Below are 15798 nucleotides of genomic sequence, written 5' to 3'. Positions count from 1 at the left end.
CGGGGCCGCGATTGTGGGTGGGGTCACAGGAAGGAGGAGGGCGGGGCCGGAGCCGGCGCGGGAGATCAGGGCAGTCAGCGGGGTCGGGTCCGCTGGCTAGTTGCCCTTTCCAGGCATGGCTCCGCGCTGTTGGCGCTGGTGGCCCTGGTTGGCATGGCCTCGGACCCGGCCGCCTCCTTCCGAGAGCACCCAGAGTAGGAGCAGGGCACCTCTAGGGCTGAATGGGAGCGCGGGGAGGCCTGCGAGCGCTAAGTATAGGAGTAGGAGCCGAGCTGGTTGCAGGGCTGGAGAGGGGAGAGAGAGGGGACCAGGGGCGAGACTGGAGGGGTCCACTCATGCAGATGAGATGGGGGTGGTGTACAGGGGCAGATGGCGGCCTGTGCGGTAATATGTGAGGCTCCTGGAGTGAGACAGGGATCAACAGAAGTGAGAAGGGGAGACCATGATGTCCACAGAAGTGAGAAGGAGTGAATGGGGGTGATAAGGAGGTCTGTGGGGCAAGAGGGAAGTCTGAGGCGAAACAGGGGCCTATATGGGCAATAGAGGGCTCTGTGGAGAGAGAGGTAAGAAGAGGTAAAATGGGGCCTTGTGGGCAGATCCACAGGGGCGATATGGGGTCTGTTGGAAGGATGTGGTATTCTAGCTGGGTGGGTTGGGAACCCGGTGAGAAAAATTAAGAAGTGCTGAGCAGGGAAGCTTCAGGGGTGATGGGGATTGTCGAGTAGGCCATCTTCAGCGGTGTAGTAAGTTCATGGGTGAGATGAGGGCTCTGGATGGAGACACAGCCTTTGGGAATTCAGATGAAGTAAGGGACCCTGCAAACGCCAAAGCTTTGAGGAAAAAGAGAAGGAGGGCACAGATGAGGGTGAAGCCTGGGAAACTCCGTTTTCTGTTGGACACTGAAGTTGGGGTTTGGGATGGGGAGGGAGTCTTGAACTGACCTTCCTCCCCGGTCACCCCTGCCCTAGGCTTCCGCCAGCAGTTCTCCACACAGGAGCAGACCCCCCAGATCTGTGTGGTGGGCAGTGGCCCAGCTGGCTTTTATACCACCCAACACCTGCTAAAGGTAAGCCGCTTCCTCCTGGTTCCTTTTCCCATGATTCACCTGCTGCTCCAATCCTAAGGGCAAGCTCCACTCCTTTGGGTTTTAAAAGCACTCCTGGATCCCTGAAGGGGAAGGGGCTCCCAGCCCATCTAGACGGGACATTTCCCGCATGCTTTGTCACCTGGGGCTCCCCACTCTAGGTCCTCAGCTAGAAGAGAAGTGTGTTTGTCTCATGGGTGATGGTCAGTGGTCTGTGGCAGACGGTCAGCTATGCCTTCTTGGCCAAGTACTCCAGGGAGCTTATGCAGACCTGCATGCTGACTTTGTCCTGCCCCTCATCTTCCCTTCTTTCTCCTCTGTCTCCACTCTGTCCTGAACATCCTGCATCTTGAGGCCACCCCCTCTTCTCAGGGATTTCTGTAACTTTAGGCACCTCACTGCACTCTCCTCGCCAATAGCTCCAGCCCTCCCCATGCCGTGCTGGTCTTCCGGCCTGCTCTCCACCCTCCATTCCACGCCTTCCCCCCACCCCATGGCCGGGGTCTCAAGGTTTATAGTATTAGCCTTGGCGGGCAGGGCCCCAAGGTTGCTGGTTACCCTTGAAACTTCGGCAAACCTTGGCGGGAGGGAGGAGGGAGGGAGAATCATGGGTTGGCGTGAGTTGGTGGGGGTGGGGTGGGGGAGGGGTGTGGGAGACCTAGGCTGACTGAGACGTAGGACAATGGCCTTGCCGTGGAGAGAGAGGAGAAAGGATGAATATATTAATTACATGCACAGACACACACACATATACAGATATTAATACTTAAAAAGTAGGGTGATCAACCTGCTCAGTTTGCCCAGGACGTAAGGCTTTCAGTGTTAAAACTGGGAGGGTCTTGGGAGGCCAGGATGCGTCGGTCACCCTGCCAAAAAGGGACCTAAGCACGGCTTCCAAGCAGCACAGGGGAAAGAGCTAATTACGATGAAGTGACCAGCATGAGCCCAGTTGGGTGGGGTCAGTCAGAAAGTGCTTCCTGGAGAAGTGAGTTGAAGGAGGCCTCAGGCTCTGGAGAGGGCCTCCCACATGGGCGCTGGCAGGGAGACCAGGGATCTCCGAGGGGCTGGGGAGATCCTGGAGGGCTCTGTGTAAGGGGCAGTGTGCGAGCTGAGCCTGAAATTCGGAGAGGGAGGAGGGTAGGCCTTCCAGGCAGGATTCTCAATGTCCCCAGTGTGAACAAAGGCTCTGGCCTGCACATACTTTCCCTGGGGGAGGTGCAGGGGGATGGGCACCGAGGCCAGTTACAAGCTGGTCCTGGCCCACTGGGAGCTCCAAGCGACTGGCTGTGCTCCTGCGGCGGGAACACGCGCAGCACATTTGGGACAGTGGCACTTAGCCGAGTCAGGCACTGTCTGTACAGCATCTCATCGCATCCCCAAGACAAGTTGCGAAGCAGGTGGCATGACTCTTGCTTCACAGGCGAGAACCGAGCAAGGCTGCCCAAGGCCCCTCGTCTGAGCAGGGAAGGCCTGGGTTCTGAGCGTGGGCACTCCGATGGCAGAGCCCGCTCTTAAGCTCCGCGCTGGGCCATTCAGTAATCAACCTCTGGACACTGACATGATCCAGGCACAGCTTGGCACGGGGAACATGAGTGTGAGCAGGACAGACGTGGTCCGCATGCTCAAGGACCTGACAGTCTACTGTGGGAGGTTGTGGAGTGGTGGGAAGAGGGTTTACGTGGTATTCTAGGGCTCTGATGTGGGTGGCGGGGGCGTGTACAGGAGGGGCACCTAACCCAGCCTGGAGGAGGTGACGTCCAGATTGCTGTCTCAAGGACAGAAGGAGCAACCCGGTGGGGCAGGGGGATGGGTAAGAGGCCAGAGGGCCCCAGGCACAGAGAACCGTGTGACAAAGACCCAGAGGAAAGAGAATGCGGGTTTGGGGACCGGTGAGTTCAGGAAGGTGGGCGTGTGCAGTGAGGGTGGAGGGCTGAGAGCAGAGGCTGGAGGAGGTGGGTGGGCCCAGATCCTGGTGGCTGGGAAGCCACTGACCAGCTTGGACTCAGGCAGTTTCTCTTGGTGCTGCCCACCCCCTTCCCTGCATCAGAGTCCCCTGGGGGACTTGTGAAAATACACATTTCTGGGCCTAGTTCCCACCTAATCAAACTGTGGCTGGGGCCCAGGAATCAACATTTGAAAACAAACCCCCGCCTGCTGCTATAGGTGGTTGGCTTCAGTGAAGGGTTTTAGGCAAGGGACTGAAAGCACCCCGTTTTTGATCTGGAGCCCTCTCTCTGCCTGCAGGGCAGACAGCAGAGCGAGAGGCAGGGCTGGTGGCCGAAAGAGCAGTGGGGAGGATGGGGGTCTGATTGGACGGGGTAGAGGGGAGTCAGGGAGGAGCCCCAGCTTCTGACCCCGGAGCAGAGAGGGAGAGGTTTGGGGGAGGGGAGGACTGACTTTCATCCCAATGGGTGTGAGGTGTCTGGGGTGCGCTGTTCAGGGGTCTCAGGCTTGCTGGGAGGTCTGGGCAGAAGAGAGAGAGTAGAATGTCATCAGTAAGTCCACAGGAGTTTGAGGTCACAGGAGGGAGCGGATGACAATTCCCCAGGGAATGTGTGCCGGGGCAAGGGAAGGGGGGGGTCTCAGATTGGAAGAACCTCAGAGAATATTCTTGTTAGAGGGGGGACAGAGGAAAAGGGGCCTGGAAAAGAACAGCCAGAGGGATTGGAGGGACCTGTGAGAGCTAGGGAGGAGGGGCATCCTGGAAGATGAGGCCAGTCCTGTGAGAGAACCAGTAAATAGGTCCAGCGGGTTGAGCCTTATGGAGGTGGCCTTGGAGAGAGCCCTGTGAGCTGGAGGGAAGGCTTCACAGCTGGAAAGAAGGGAAGATAAGATGGAAAGGCGGACAGCGTCTGTCCGGTATCGACCTCCGGGCTCAGCAGTTTGAACTTTGTCCCACGGCAGGACGGCCAGGGAAGGTTTGTGAGCAAGGTGGTGACATACAACTACCACAAAAACTACAGTGACGGTAATGACAGCTTTTGATTGAACACTCACAGCGGGTCACTCCCTGGGCTAAGGGTGTAGGCTTTGCTCATTTCATCCAGAACCCCACGCCAGAAGGAATGTTCTGTGCTCCAGTGAGGAACATTCCAGCGGCACAGAGTCAGATAGCAGTGGGGCTGGGTTGGCCCCGCGGCTGTTGACTCCAAAGCTGCAGCTCTTCAAGGGCACAGCTACGTCAGCGGGGCTTGAGGGGGATGGGGAGAGTCGGGAGGCACGATGGGCGCGTGGGGGACCGGGACTTGGGCGCAGGCAGTGGGATGTGGACAAAGGCGACGAGCTGAGCGTGAGGCTTTGTTGGGGTGAGGGCTGCTGGAGGGCGGGAGCTCATTTGCCTCGAGTCCCACTGAATCGGGGGGGGGGGGGGGCGGAATCGCGCAAGAGGCTGATGGGGGCGCGAGGCAGGGTAGTGTCATCCACGGGAGCCCCAACTGCTTGACCCTGAACCTGCCTGTGGCCCAGAGTCTCACCATCCTGACCTCCGGGATGTTTCCCAACAACCCTGAGAGGGGCGTGTCATCTGTCCGGGTTTACAGAGGAAGAGACTGAGACCCAGGCGGACGCTGGGACTTGCCGGGGCCATGCAGCTGTTTGGTGGCAGAGCTACCACACTTGTCTGCCCGACCCCCAAACCTGAGCCTTCCCCACGGCCCCTCTGGGTGCCCTGGGGTGGGGGGCAGGCAATGTGGAACCGACATATGAGTGAGATTGTTTTTTCTAACACTAGGAGTAGGGCCACTTCCATCCCCGTGTGCTCCCCTCATGCCCCAGCTGTGCCTCTAAGTCTCTGTCCTGCTGGTCCGCTTTCCAACAGGATGGTCTTGGAGGCTAGAGCTAAAGCAGGTATGAGTTTCCAAGGGTGGTTCTCAGGCCATCTGCGGGCTGGGCATTTCTAGAAGTGTCCGCGGGTTCTAGGGCAGGGCTGTGTGTCACGTCTGACCCAAGTAGACGAAGAAGCTCCCCTGATACAACTCCAGTGGTGGGAAAGCTGCCGTCTTCCTTGGTTGGCCAGAGTTCTTGCCATCTCAATGGGCTGGCAGTCCTTGAAGTCTGGCCTCGGCTGCCCTGGCGCTGTGCTGCCCACTCCTCTAGCCCGGCTCTCTAGGCAGATGGGGAGTCGTGGGCCTTTCTGTCTCCTTGCAGAGGGTCGAGGCCACCTTGTTAGCCCGCTGAGCTGGGCTCTCCTGCTTTGTCCTGGGAAGGGCAGGACCCACAGGGGCCTCCCTCGGCCCCACCAGCCATTGCCTTCTCCCCCAGCACCACTCCCGCGCCCACGTGGACATTTACGAGAAGCAGCTGGTGCCCTTCGGCCTGGTGCGCTTTGGCGTGGCGCCCGACCACCCCGAGGTGAAGGTGGGTCTCTCTGGGCTCGGAGCAGGGCTTTGGAGACTTTGGTCAAGGTGAGGAGGGAAGGGAGGCTCCCTGACCGCATGGAATGACCCCAGGCCCTCTGGGGGGATGCCACCCCGGACACTGTGGGGTGAGGGTGGCACAGCCACGGGCCCTGGAGCTGCCCCACCCTCTAACCCCTCCCACTTCGGGCCCCGGCAGAATGTCATCAACACTTTTACCCGGACGGCCCACTCTGACCGCTGTGCCTTCCACGGCAACGTGGTGGTGGGCAGGGATGTGACCGTGCAGGAGCTGCGGGACGCCTACCACGCCGTGGTGCTGGTGAGCGCAGGCGGGGGCGGGGGAGGGGGCAGGGCCGCAGCAGTGGTTGGTGGCAGCGGGTGGAGGCCTAGGGGTGAGGGCCACGGCGGAGGCTGTGGAGGAGGAGCCGGAAGGAGGCCGCTGGGAGCCTGGCGGGGGCTGCCTGGCCCCTTAGCTGCTGCTGAGGCCTCTGGGTCTTTCCTCAGAGCTACGGGGCAGAGGACCATCAGGCCCTGGAGATCCCCGGAGAGGAGCTGCCTGGCGTGTTCTCAGCCCGGGCCTTTGTGGGCTGGTACAATGGGCTTCCTGAGAACCGGGAGGTGAGTTTGGGGAGCACTCCCCCTGCCTCTTCCTCCCCACTCCTCACCGGGGCCAGGGGCAGCTCTTGGCTGCCACAGCTCGGGGAAGAGGGAGCCACAGTCCTGGGAAGCTCGCAGTGAGATGAGATGTGAAACATCAGGCTGACTGAGGGGGGAGGCCTCTGGGAAGAGGGGCCGCCAGGTCGGGGTGGAGGGACCTGAGCTGAAGCTCAGGGTGGGTGGACTTTCCGAGTGTAGGGGAGCCTGAGGGTGCGGCCGGGGACTGGGCATGAGGCTGAGATTAGCCTGACTGGGGCCAAGGTTAGGGGACCCCTATCCAGACCTCTGTCCTCCAGCTGGCGCCGGACCTGAGCTGTGACACGGCCGTGGTCCTGGGGCAGGGGAATGTGGCTCTGGATGTGGCCCGGATCCTGCTGACGCCACCTGAGCACCTGGAGGTGAGTGGGTAGGTCAAGGGCCGGAGGGGTGGAGGGGGGGTCACACCAAGGAGAGGGTGCCCCTGCCTGCAGGGTTTGGGCCTCGTCCCTCCACGCTGAGCCTCTGTTTCCCCTTGGTGCTGGGCAGAGGCCTTCTAAAAGGCAGCCTGTGAGCTTCGTCTCATACCATTTCCCCCTTCACTTTCTGCAGCTACATAGGCTTTTTGAAAAAAAGTTTTCCGTATACACACACCATTCCTCTTGCTCAGAACCCTCTCAACTCACCTCCTGCCCGTTAACCTGTCTGCATCTTTTAGTTCTTGGTTCACTTGTCCCTTCCTCCAGGAAGCCTCCATGGACCTGAATAGGTCCATTTCCCTGTAATACTCTCCTCCCATAGACTTGGCTACTTCTGTTTCAAAGCATGTTGTCACCACTGCAATTTTATACTTTTTACTGAATATTCGATAAGTCTCTCTCTCCACCAGATCAGAAGTTCTGTGAAGGCCGGCACCACGTCTCTTTCGCTCACCATTCACACCCCCCCAACCCATGCCCTTTGCACAGTGCCTGGCACGTGGTAAACACTCAGTAAACACTTGTCGAATGAAGAGCGTGGGCCTGGTTTGCTACTAATTGGAGCCATTTGCAGAATTGGCAGCAGTGCTCCATCTGGCCACCGGGGGGGTGGGCAGTGGTACCATCTCAGGCTGCCAACCTCCTCACCGCCCAGCTAATGGAGAGGCCCCTTCTGCTGTCAGTGTCCAACAACTTTAAGGTCCTCCTTTTGTGCCAGAAAACGGATATCACGGAGGCTGCCCTGGGGGCACTGAGACAGAGTCAGGTGAAGACGGTGTGGATAGTGGGCCGACGTGGAGCCCTGCAAGTGGCCTTCACCATTAAGGTGCTGGGGCCTGAGGGAGAGGGGCCAGGGTCCCAAGTAGATGGTCTGCCCCTTGGGAGGTGTGGCAGGGCAGAGCTGCCTGGGGTGGAACAGGGAGAGCCAGGCAGGCCCCCCTGGGGCCCAGTGCCTGCCTTCTGGTGGGAGCTGGTGGTGTCTCCCACCTGGGCTGGGTTCTGGGGTGGGCTCAAGAGCGGACAGCGCTCTGGGCCTGACTCCTCCCCCACTCCCCGCCCACACCTCCAAGGAGCTTCGGGAGATGATTCAGTTACCAGGAACTCGGCCCATTTTGGATCCTGCGGATTTCTTGGGCCTTCAGGACAGAATCAAGGGTGAGGGGCCCTGGCCTGGCCCCCCGGCTCACTAGGGAGGGGATGGTCTAGGTCAGAGAGGGCTCGGGGGAGGGCATTAGGGGAGAGGGCTGTAACCCGGACACCGCCCTGAGATGTTCTGTGTTGCTAACAGAGGTCCCTCGCCCGAGGAAGCGGCTGATGGAACTACTGCTTCGAGCAGCCACGGAGAAGCCAGGGGTGGCGGAGGCTGCCCGCTGGGCATCGGCCCCCCGCGCCTGGGGCCTCCGCTTTCTCCGAAGCCCGCAGCAGGTGCTGCCCTCGCCAGATGGGCGGCGAGCGGCAGGCATCCGCCTGGCAGTCACCAGACTGGAGGTGAGTCTTCTGTTACCCAAAGACACCCCCATTCTCAAATCTCCCCAGCCCCAGCCTGGTGTTTCCCACCCTCTCCCCACAGGGTGTTGGTGAGGCCACCCGGGCAGTGCCCACTGGAGACGTGGAGGACCTCCCCTGTGGGCTGGTGCTGAGCAGCATTGGGTATAAGAGCCGCCCCATCGACCCCAGTGTGCCCTTTGACCCCAAACTCGGGGTCATCCCCAATATGGAGGGCCGGGTTGTGGATGTGCCAGGTGAGAGGGTGCAGTGGGGGACAGGGAGGCTGGTGTCTCCCAGGGCCATTCACATTCATTCATTCACCTGGTGACATGCATTGAGAACCTGCTCTGAGCCAGGCCCTGTCCCAAGACCCTGGCCCTGCCCCAGCCTCCTCCTGGCCCTGCCCCAGCCTCCTCCTGGCCCTGCCCCAGCCTCCTCCTGGCCCTGCCCCAGCCTCCTCCTGGCCCTGGAGGAAGCTCCCAGTCTAGCTGAGATGCCCACACATATGTCTGGTTATTAAGTCATTCAATTTACTGAGGCCTGCTCTGGGCTAGGCCTAGTGCTGAGACTGGAGATGAAGGAGCAGCCCCTTGGCCTCAGCGAGCTTCCAGCCTGATTTAACATCCACATACCTGTCTAGTCATTAATTCATTCAGTCAGTGTTGACTGAGAGCCTGTTGAAACAAGGTGGGCAGGACCCAGCTCCTACAGGGAGCTCCTGGTCTACAGGGACACTGAGGTGTAAGGGGGGACGGCATGGTGAATACAGGTTGGGAAGCATTGAGGGCAGTGGGCCAGCGGCCAGAGTGGGCCCGGCTGATGGATGCTGGGAGGCCGTGGGGTGTATGGAGGCGTGTGCACGTGTGTGTGTACTGAGGCCCAGGCTTGCCAGGGGTGTCCAGCCAACTCCCCATTGCTTACCCCTTTGTTACCCCTCTCCAAGGCCTCTACTGCAGCGGCTGGGTGAAGCGGGGGCCCACAGGCGTCATCACCACTACCATGACTGACAGCTTCGTCACCGGCCAGATTCTGCTGCAGGACCTGAAAGCGGGGCTGCTGCCGTCTGGCCCCAGGCCTGGCTATGCGGCCGTCCAGGCCCTGCTCAGCAGCCGAGGTCTGGGCCCTGTGTGAGCTCCTGGGAGGCGGGGTGGGGGGCTCCCTGGGCCTTTCACTGTTTGGAAGGGGGCTGCTCTGGGCTGGGGTAGAGGAGGCGGTGAAGGCAGTGACCCGTCTTCCCTCTGCCGCAGGGGTCTGGCCTGTGTCTTTCTCGGACTGGGAGAAGCTGGATGCTGAGGAGGTGTCCCGGGGCCAGGGTGTGGGGAAGCCCAGGGAGAAGCTGCTGGATCCTCAGGAGATGCTGCGGCTGCTGGGACGCTGAGCCCAGATCCCAGGCGGGCACGGAGGGGAGGAGCGCTGTGCGGGGGAGAGCGATCTGCACCACAGCTGCATCGCCTGGCCGTCCTGGCGTGGGGCCTTGGCTGTCCCTTTTCCAGGGGCCTCTGAGCGCTTCCTCGTGCCGGAAGGTCGCTCGTGCCACTGTGGGTAACTCTCAGCAAGGAGATAACCTTAGTTAGGGATGGGTGCAGGTGCAGGCTGACCTTCCTCCCTCCTGCCTATCTCCTGCTGGACTGTGGAGGGTCACCAGGTCGGAAATATGCTGGAAATAAAACACCCGCAACCGAGGGACAGTGGTTGATGTGCGACTTCTTCTGGGGCCCGGGGTCACCTTCCAGCTGCAGCTCCCCTCCAGTCACCAGGTGGCGCTGCAGAGCCAGCTCCCTGCTCAGGGGCCTCTTGGGGGCTTGAGGGGTTTTGGCAGCCAGTCCTGGCACCCACCGTCTTTTTCTCAGCTTGGCCCTGCTGCTGCGGCCTGCCTGCCTTCTGCCCACACGGCAGGCACCCTGTGACCCCAGCCTGCCTGCCCTGCTGGCCCTACTGCTGGGTCCCCTCCCTGGTTAGTCCCCAGTACAACCCAAACAAGAAAAGAGAACAAGAGGGAGCTGGGCAGCAGCTTGCCACATCTGCTCCCTGTGGCCCCTCTGTCTCGTGCGGGTCCCCCACTCTGTCCTACCCGCCTTTGTTGGTTTCCAGCCAGATTGACAAGCCTTTAAAAAATAGTACCTCAATGTCCGTAGCCTGTTCACCATCTTTTACACCAGGCCCCAGGATGCGGGCCTCACTTCATAGACTGGGGCATTCTCGGAATTAACCGGCCCAAGGTCACACACCCAGTGAGCTTCGGGCTCCATCCCAGGGTTCCGGGCAGCCTGTTTTCTCCGAGGTTGCACTTGGCCCCGAGTGTCCTGTCGGGTCTGGGGACACAGTCGTGGAGAGGGGAGAAGGGAGGCGAGGGCGGGCAACAAGAGTCCTAGAGCAGCTCGGGAGCGGGCGGCGGGGTGGGCCGGCCGAGGCGGGCCGGGGCGGGGCGGAGGCTGCGGGACCCGGTGGGGCGGGCCCGTGCGGGTGGCGGCGGCGGCGGCAAGCGCTCCGCTACAGCCGGTGGGCGAGCCCTGGAAGCCTGGGAGCGGCGCGCAGCCCAGCCCTGGACGGAGCCGGGCGCCGAGCGGGCCACCAGAGGGGCGCGGGGGGCGGGCCCGGCCCAGCCCGCCAGGCCGCGCCACGGGCACCGGCCCCGCGGCGCCCTAGCAAAGGCGCCCGCCGGGCTAGGACAGCACACGCCAGCGCGCTGAGCCGAGGCGCGGGGACATGCAGCGCGCGGGAGGCGGCCGGCGCGGGCTCTGGGCGCGGGCGCAGCGCCCCTTCCCTCCGGTGAGTGGCGGGCGCTGAGCCGGGGGCGCCAACTTCGCCGCCAACTTGGGGCTGGGCTCAGGCGCGCGCGAGCAAGGACGGCGGAGACAGATGGCGCGGCACCGGGGAGAGTCTGGTGGGCGCAGGGAACCCCAGGAAGGGGGAGCCGGGGGACCGGGACCCTCGGGGACCGGGCCTGGGGTTTGGACCCGGGCGGGCGGAGAGGAGGTGAGGAAGAGAGGCCGAGGTGACAGGCGCGCGGCGGGCGCGAGGGAAGGACGCGGGCGAGGCGCCCAAGACGTTCGTCTCCTGGGTCGCCGAGCCCTCCAGCTCTTTCGCCCGGCGCCGCGGCACCGCAGGGGAGGGTGCGGTGCGGGGACGTGGGAGTCTGAGCTGCGGGCCCCGAAACTGTTGCTGCTGGAAGCCGGGCGGGGGCTGGGGAGCGGGGCTGGGAGCTGGGGCCGCGGCTGGGTTCGGCCAGAGCGAAGGGGGCTGGAGAGGGCACGGAGCAGAGAGGACGAAAGGGGGCTGTCGGTGGCTCCAGGAGCCCGGCCCCCTGCTCCCGGAGGTCTGCTGAGCACCTACCGCGCGCAGCTGCCTTCACACCCCCGCCCCTTCACCGGCTGTAAGTCCCCCAGGTCCTCCCCTCCCAGCTCTTCCTTCGGTAGAGCGCTCCCTCCTCTGACCTCAGGAAATCAGCGTGGGCTTCACCGGGTGGTGGGCTCTTCCCAAATGCCGGCCCCGCGCCCGGCGGACCCAGGCTCCGAGGAGGGGAAAGGAAGGGTGGGCGAAGAGGACCTGGGAGAGCCGAGAGCCCGGGTCCGCTGGGCCCTGGCTGCCCCACCAGCGTGTTGCTCTGGTCCCCCGGGGCTTCGACCAGGATCCCCGACGGCGGGGAAGGGGAGCCACTGAGCCTCCTGCAGCAGAAGGCGGTTCGTGCCAGGCCTAGGTGGGCAGGACCAGGGCCATAGGAAGGCAAAAGCACCCAGTGGCCAGAAAATCGCCAAGGGTGCGTCCCACGGCCCATCCCAAGGTCCTGCTGGGTGAGCGAAGGGGGAATTCCCGCGGGGCCCTGACGCTCACCCCACTTGTCCTTGTCCTGCTCATCCGTCGGAACTTCGGGTTCAGTCCCCAGCCCTCTGATAGTGGCACCGCCCTGGCTCGATCCGACCCGGGCTATGGAGAAACTGAGGAAAGGAACTTGGGCGGGGGCGAGGAGCTCGTCTGCTCAATCTCAGAGCCCGCGTCTAGTTTCTGGCTGCGCCAGTCCGTTTCCAACCTGCTCCTAAACCCCGTTAGGAATTCGAAGAGGAACGTGAAGGGGACTGCGTAGGTCGGGAACCGGACTCCTGGGTTCGCCCTAGGGCAGGGCTGCGCTGGTACCCGCCTACAGCCCCGCCTGCCAGGCGAACTCGACGCCCCCCACCCGCGGGGCTTGGGGTGATGACCCAGCTTGAGGCAGTGGGGATGGGGGCCTGGGAGCCGGGACCCCCGCAGAGGGTAGCAGCGAGGCGGGGGGCGCGGAGTGCGTGGTGCCCAGTTTGGCCGCCAGGAGGCGTGGCGCGGGTTCCCGCGCCCGGAGTTGCCGCCGCTGCTGCCGCCGCATCGCGAGTGTCCTTGAGCCGCGGGTGACGGTGGCTCTCGCCGCTCGCGCCCCCTCCTCCCGCGGGGGGAGCCCGATGCCACGTTCCCTATGAATTATTTATCGCTGGCCTAAAAATACCCCGAACTTCACAGCCCGAGTGTAAGAGATTCCCCCGGGGGTTCCGGGAGGAATCAGCTTGGTGGGGGGGGGGCGGGTTCGTCTTGGAGGAGGGACACCTCGGTGACCGCGCCAGTGGGGGCAAGGTGGAGGGGTGGTCTTCTCCCCTGGCGCCTGGGTTCAGGTCTTAGCTCGGCAAAATGGAGGGAGGAAACCCGACGGCAAAGCCGAGGCCGCTCACTCGGAGGGCAGTGGATCCAGAGGAGCCGCGCAGCCGGGGTCCCTGGGCTCCCGGGAAACAGCGCGGCTGGTGGGTTAGGCCGACTCCTGGGACCGAGGCTCCCGGCCTAGAAGAGGGGGCGGCCATCAGATGTCTGGAGTGTGAGTGCGTGTGCACGTCCGTGTGCGGGAGCCTGCCTGGGACTGGGGGAGCAGGGGGAAGAGAAGAGCCCTAAGCTCGTGGAGGTGCTCAGGCCGTTCAAGGTGATGCTGAGTGTCCCGGAAGTGTCACCATTGCCACTCTCCGCCGGGCTTTTTGGGGGTCCGGGTGTTCATCAGATATTAACAGCACGTTTGTGAAAGGTGTGGACGGCAAGTGGGTGGGCAGAGGTCCTTAGGACAACAGGCCAGCGTGGGGCGGGGGCGTCATGCAGTGGGCAAATTCCTGCAACAGGGGGCAAAATGACGGAGGGAGCCATCGCAGGGGCATAGCCAGGAGCTCCCCAACCCAGGAGGGGGTGGGATGGGGGTGGGGGAGAAGGGCAACTGGCTTAGAGCCAGACCCAGACCCTCTGTCTTCTCATCCGTGTTTCCAGAGCTGCCATGCACTAAGGCAGGTGCTCTGTGGGAGAGGGATTTAGGTGGGGCTCTGAAAATTCTGGAATTTGTCCTGTAGACAAGAGAGAGGCAGTGGGAAGAGGACATTGTAGCCTGAGGGAACAGCAGGGCAAAGGCCTGGGGGTGAGGACAGCGGGAGCTGTCTGGGCACCAGACTGGAGGGAGTGTGGGGTGCACGGAGGGGAGGACAGTTGGGGTGCGTGGGGCTCTGTCCATGGGACCCAGGTGTCTGGACTTCATTTGTGGGCACCAGGGAGCAGCTGTGCTCTTTGAGGAGGGGTGCAGTGGCCAGAGGACTGTTTCAGGCCAGTGGGGCAGGCAGGGGTGGGTGGATGGGAGGCGGAGAGGTGGGAGGCCAGGGGGAGGGAAGTGGGAGATTGGATCAGGCCAGGGCTCGGGGATGACCTCCTGCCTTGCGGGGGAGGCTGGATGCCACGTGGTGCTGAGACTCTGGAGCCTGAATCTCTTGGAATCTGCCCATTGCTATTTGAAGCTCAGAGACTGGCCTGATTGGGGCCCCTCCCTCCAGGAGCATTCTGCAATCCCTCCTGGGGAGAGGCAAGACCTGCACCAACTTCCTCTCCTCCTCAACTCCAGTCCTGGAGGACACCTTCCCAGCAGGGAGAGTTTCTAGGGGCAGTTCCCCCTCGGAGTTGAGGGAGGACCTGGGTCCTTCATCTAGAGTCACGTGGTCCAAAAGAAACAAAACGAGAGCCACATGTAGGCACATTAGAAAAAGGAAGAAGAAAAGTGAAATGAATTCTAACACTATATTGTTTAACTCAGTGTAGCTAAAATACTTCTTCAACATGTAATCCATATAAAAATATTAGTGAGAGATTTTCTTTTTGTAATACAAAGTCTTCACTCTCCAGCGTGCATATTACACTTCACAGCATACCTCAGTTTGGACGAGCCACATTTAAGTGCCCAGTGGTCCTACGTGACTGGTGGCTGCTGTATTTGACAGCACAGTTCTAGAGCTCAGAGCTGGGAGGCGTAAGTGGGGAAAGCTTCGGGCTTCCCAGAGGATGGGGAACCTACAGAGGTGGGCAGAGATGAGCACAGAGAGGCCTTGCAAAGGCAGAAATGAACCCGACTGTGCTCTTTGCAGGTGTGATTTGAAATCCCTGATTGGAGGTAGTGGTGGGCACGGCACGCTTAGGTTCCCACCCTAGAATCACACGCCTCCGGGCTGACGTTCTAAGTCAGTGTACTGGGAAACCATACACAGAGGGAGATTTCAAGGGCACAAAAATGAGCACTCCCCTGCCAAAAATCCTGTCTTCTCATTTTGAAATGAAACCAAGCCCAGCCTGGTCACCATTTGGCTCTCCCCTGTTCAGAAGTTTCACTGGGGATGTGATGGAGTTGGAGAGGGTGGCAAAGCTGTGGCCGATGGCCAGCTGGGAGGGAGAGCTGCATCCATGGGTACCATTCACCGGTGTGGCTGTTTGTCCAAAAGCAATGACGTTTGTTTCGCAGGGATACACGTCAGGCCCTTGGGGAAGGTTAAAAAATCCCTCACACCAGCGACGGCCGAGGGTGGCAGGTCATGTGTGAGATACCTCGGGGTTTCAGGTGACCCCGAGCCCTGAACAAATCAGTGGTGACACACTCCTGCTGTGGAAGAGCTGCTACTAATTGAGGCCACGGAGGGTAGAGTAGGGATATCCAGTGCCCAGGAGGAGGGGGCTTTGTGCCAAGTAGGATTATGAAGGGCGGGGCCCTTGGGGATGTTAGATTCAGTTTAGGATGGAGAAGGTGTGTGTGTGTGTGCGTGTGTGTGTGTGTGTGTGTGTGTGTTACAATAGCTGCCTTCCTTTACCTGGCTGTGGGGCTGTCACCTATAGGATAAGGATACTGATAACAGTGGTTAGCCCTCCCACTGCTGTGAAGTAGGTCCTGTGATTACTGCAGGCAAGAAATCATGGCTCAGAGAGGCTAAGCAACTTCCCCAAGATCACACAGTTAGTAAGTGGCAGAACTGGGACTTGAACTCAGGTCCCTCTGACTCATATCCATGCAGTTGGTACCAGGTTAGCATTTTTTTTTTAAATAAATTTATTTATTTATTTTTGGCTGCTTTGGGTTTTCCTTGCTGCACCCGGGCTTTCTCTAGTTGTGGCGAGCGGGGGCTACTCTTTGTTGTGGTGCGCGGGCTTCTTATTGCGGTGGCTTCTCTTGTTGTGGAGCACAGGTTCTAGGCGCACGGGCTTCAGTAATTGTGGCACGCAGGCTCAGTAGTTGTGGCTCGCGGGCTCTAGAGCGCAGGCTCAGTAGTTGTGGCGCACGGGCTTAGTTGCTCCGCGGCATGTGGGATCTTCCCTGACCAGGGCTTGAACCTGGGTCCCCTGCATTGGCAGGTGTACTCCCAACCACTGCGCCACCAGAGAAGTCCCACCAGATTAGCATTTGCTGTGAACCTTCCTGGGTCAGAACCCAGATGGATGAGTTTCCAAAGGTCTG

At 61.2% G+C, this 15798-nt stretch overlaps 1 protein-coding gene across 2 annotated transcripts; it reads left to right on the top strand.

Moving 5' to 3' along the window:
• The first annotated feature begins 34 nt into the window (after positions 1–34).
• On the top strand, positions 35–9725 carry FDXR (ferredoxin reductase). Of its 2 annotated transcripts, XM_059906589.1 has the most exons (13): positions 35–194; positions 786–904; positions 995–1066; positions 5345–5440; positions 5639–5761; positions 5947–6060; positions 6396–6497; positions 7273–7380; positions 7625–7709; positions 7843–8042; positions 8125–8296; positions 8986–9156; positions 9290–9725. In XM_059906589.1, the coding sequence occupies exons 1-13, from the start codon at positions 116–118 to the stop codon at positions 9418–9420; spliced, it is 1572 nt and encodes a 523-aa protein (XP_059762572.1). In that variant the 5' UTR covers positions 35–115; the 3' UTR covers positions 9421–9725. The 2 variants fall into 2 exon arrangements, with proteins under 2 accessions (XP_059762572.1, XP_059762571.1); XM_059906588.1 differs by lacking the exon at positions 786–904 and having other exon boundaries at positions 969–1066.
• The last annotated feature ends 6073 nt before the right edge of the window (positions 9726–15798 follow it).

Source organism: Balaenoptera ricei, chromosome 20 (assembly GCF_028023285.1).
Source record: "Balaenoptera ricei isolate mBalRic1 chromosome 20, mBalRic1.hap2, whole genome shotgun sequence".
Classification (NCBI taxonomy): Eukaryota; Metazoa; Chordata; class Mammalia; order Artiodactyla; family Balaenopteridae; genus Balaenoptera; species Balaenoptera ricei.
This window is presented reverse-complemented; position numbering and strand designations above follow the sequence as displayed.

What these genes read in the sequence shown, in the direction of transcription:
- FDXR (XM_059906589.1), top strand. Translation starts at nt 116, where the DNA reads ATGGCTCCGCGCTGTTGGCGCTGGTGGCCCTGGTTGGCATGGCCTCGG. An exon ending in CCTTCAGGACAGAATCAAGG is followed by an intron (nt 7,710 to 7,842) that starts GTGAGGGGCCCT and finishes TGTTGCTAACAG; the next exon opens with AGGTCCCTCGCCCGAGGAAG. An exon ending in TGGCAGTCACCAGACTGGAG is followed by an intron (nt 8,043 to 8,124) that starts GTGAGTCTTCTG and finishes CTCTCCCCACAG; the next exon opens with GGTGTTGGTGAGGCCACCCG.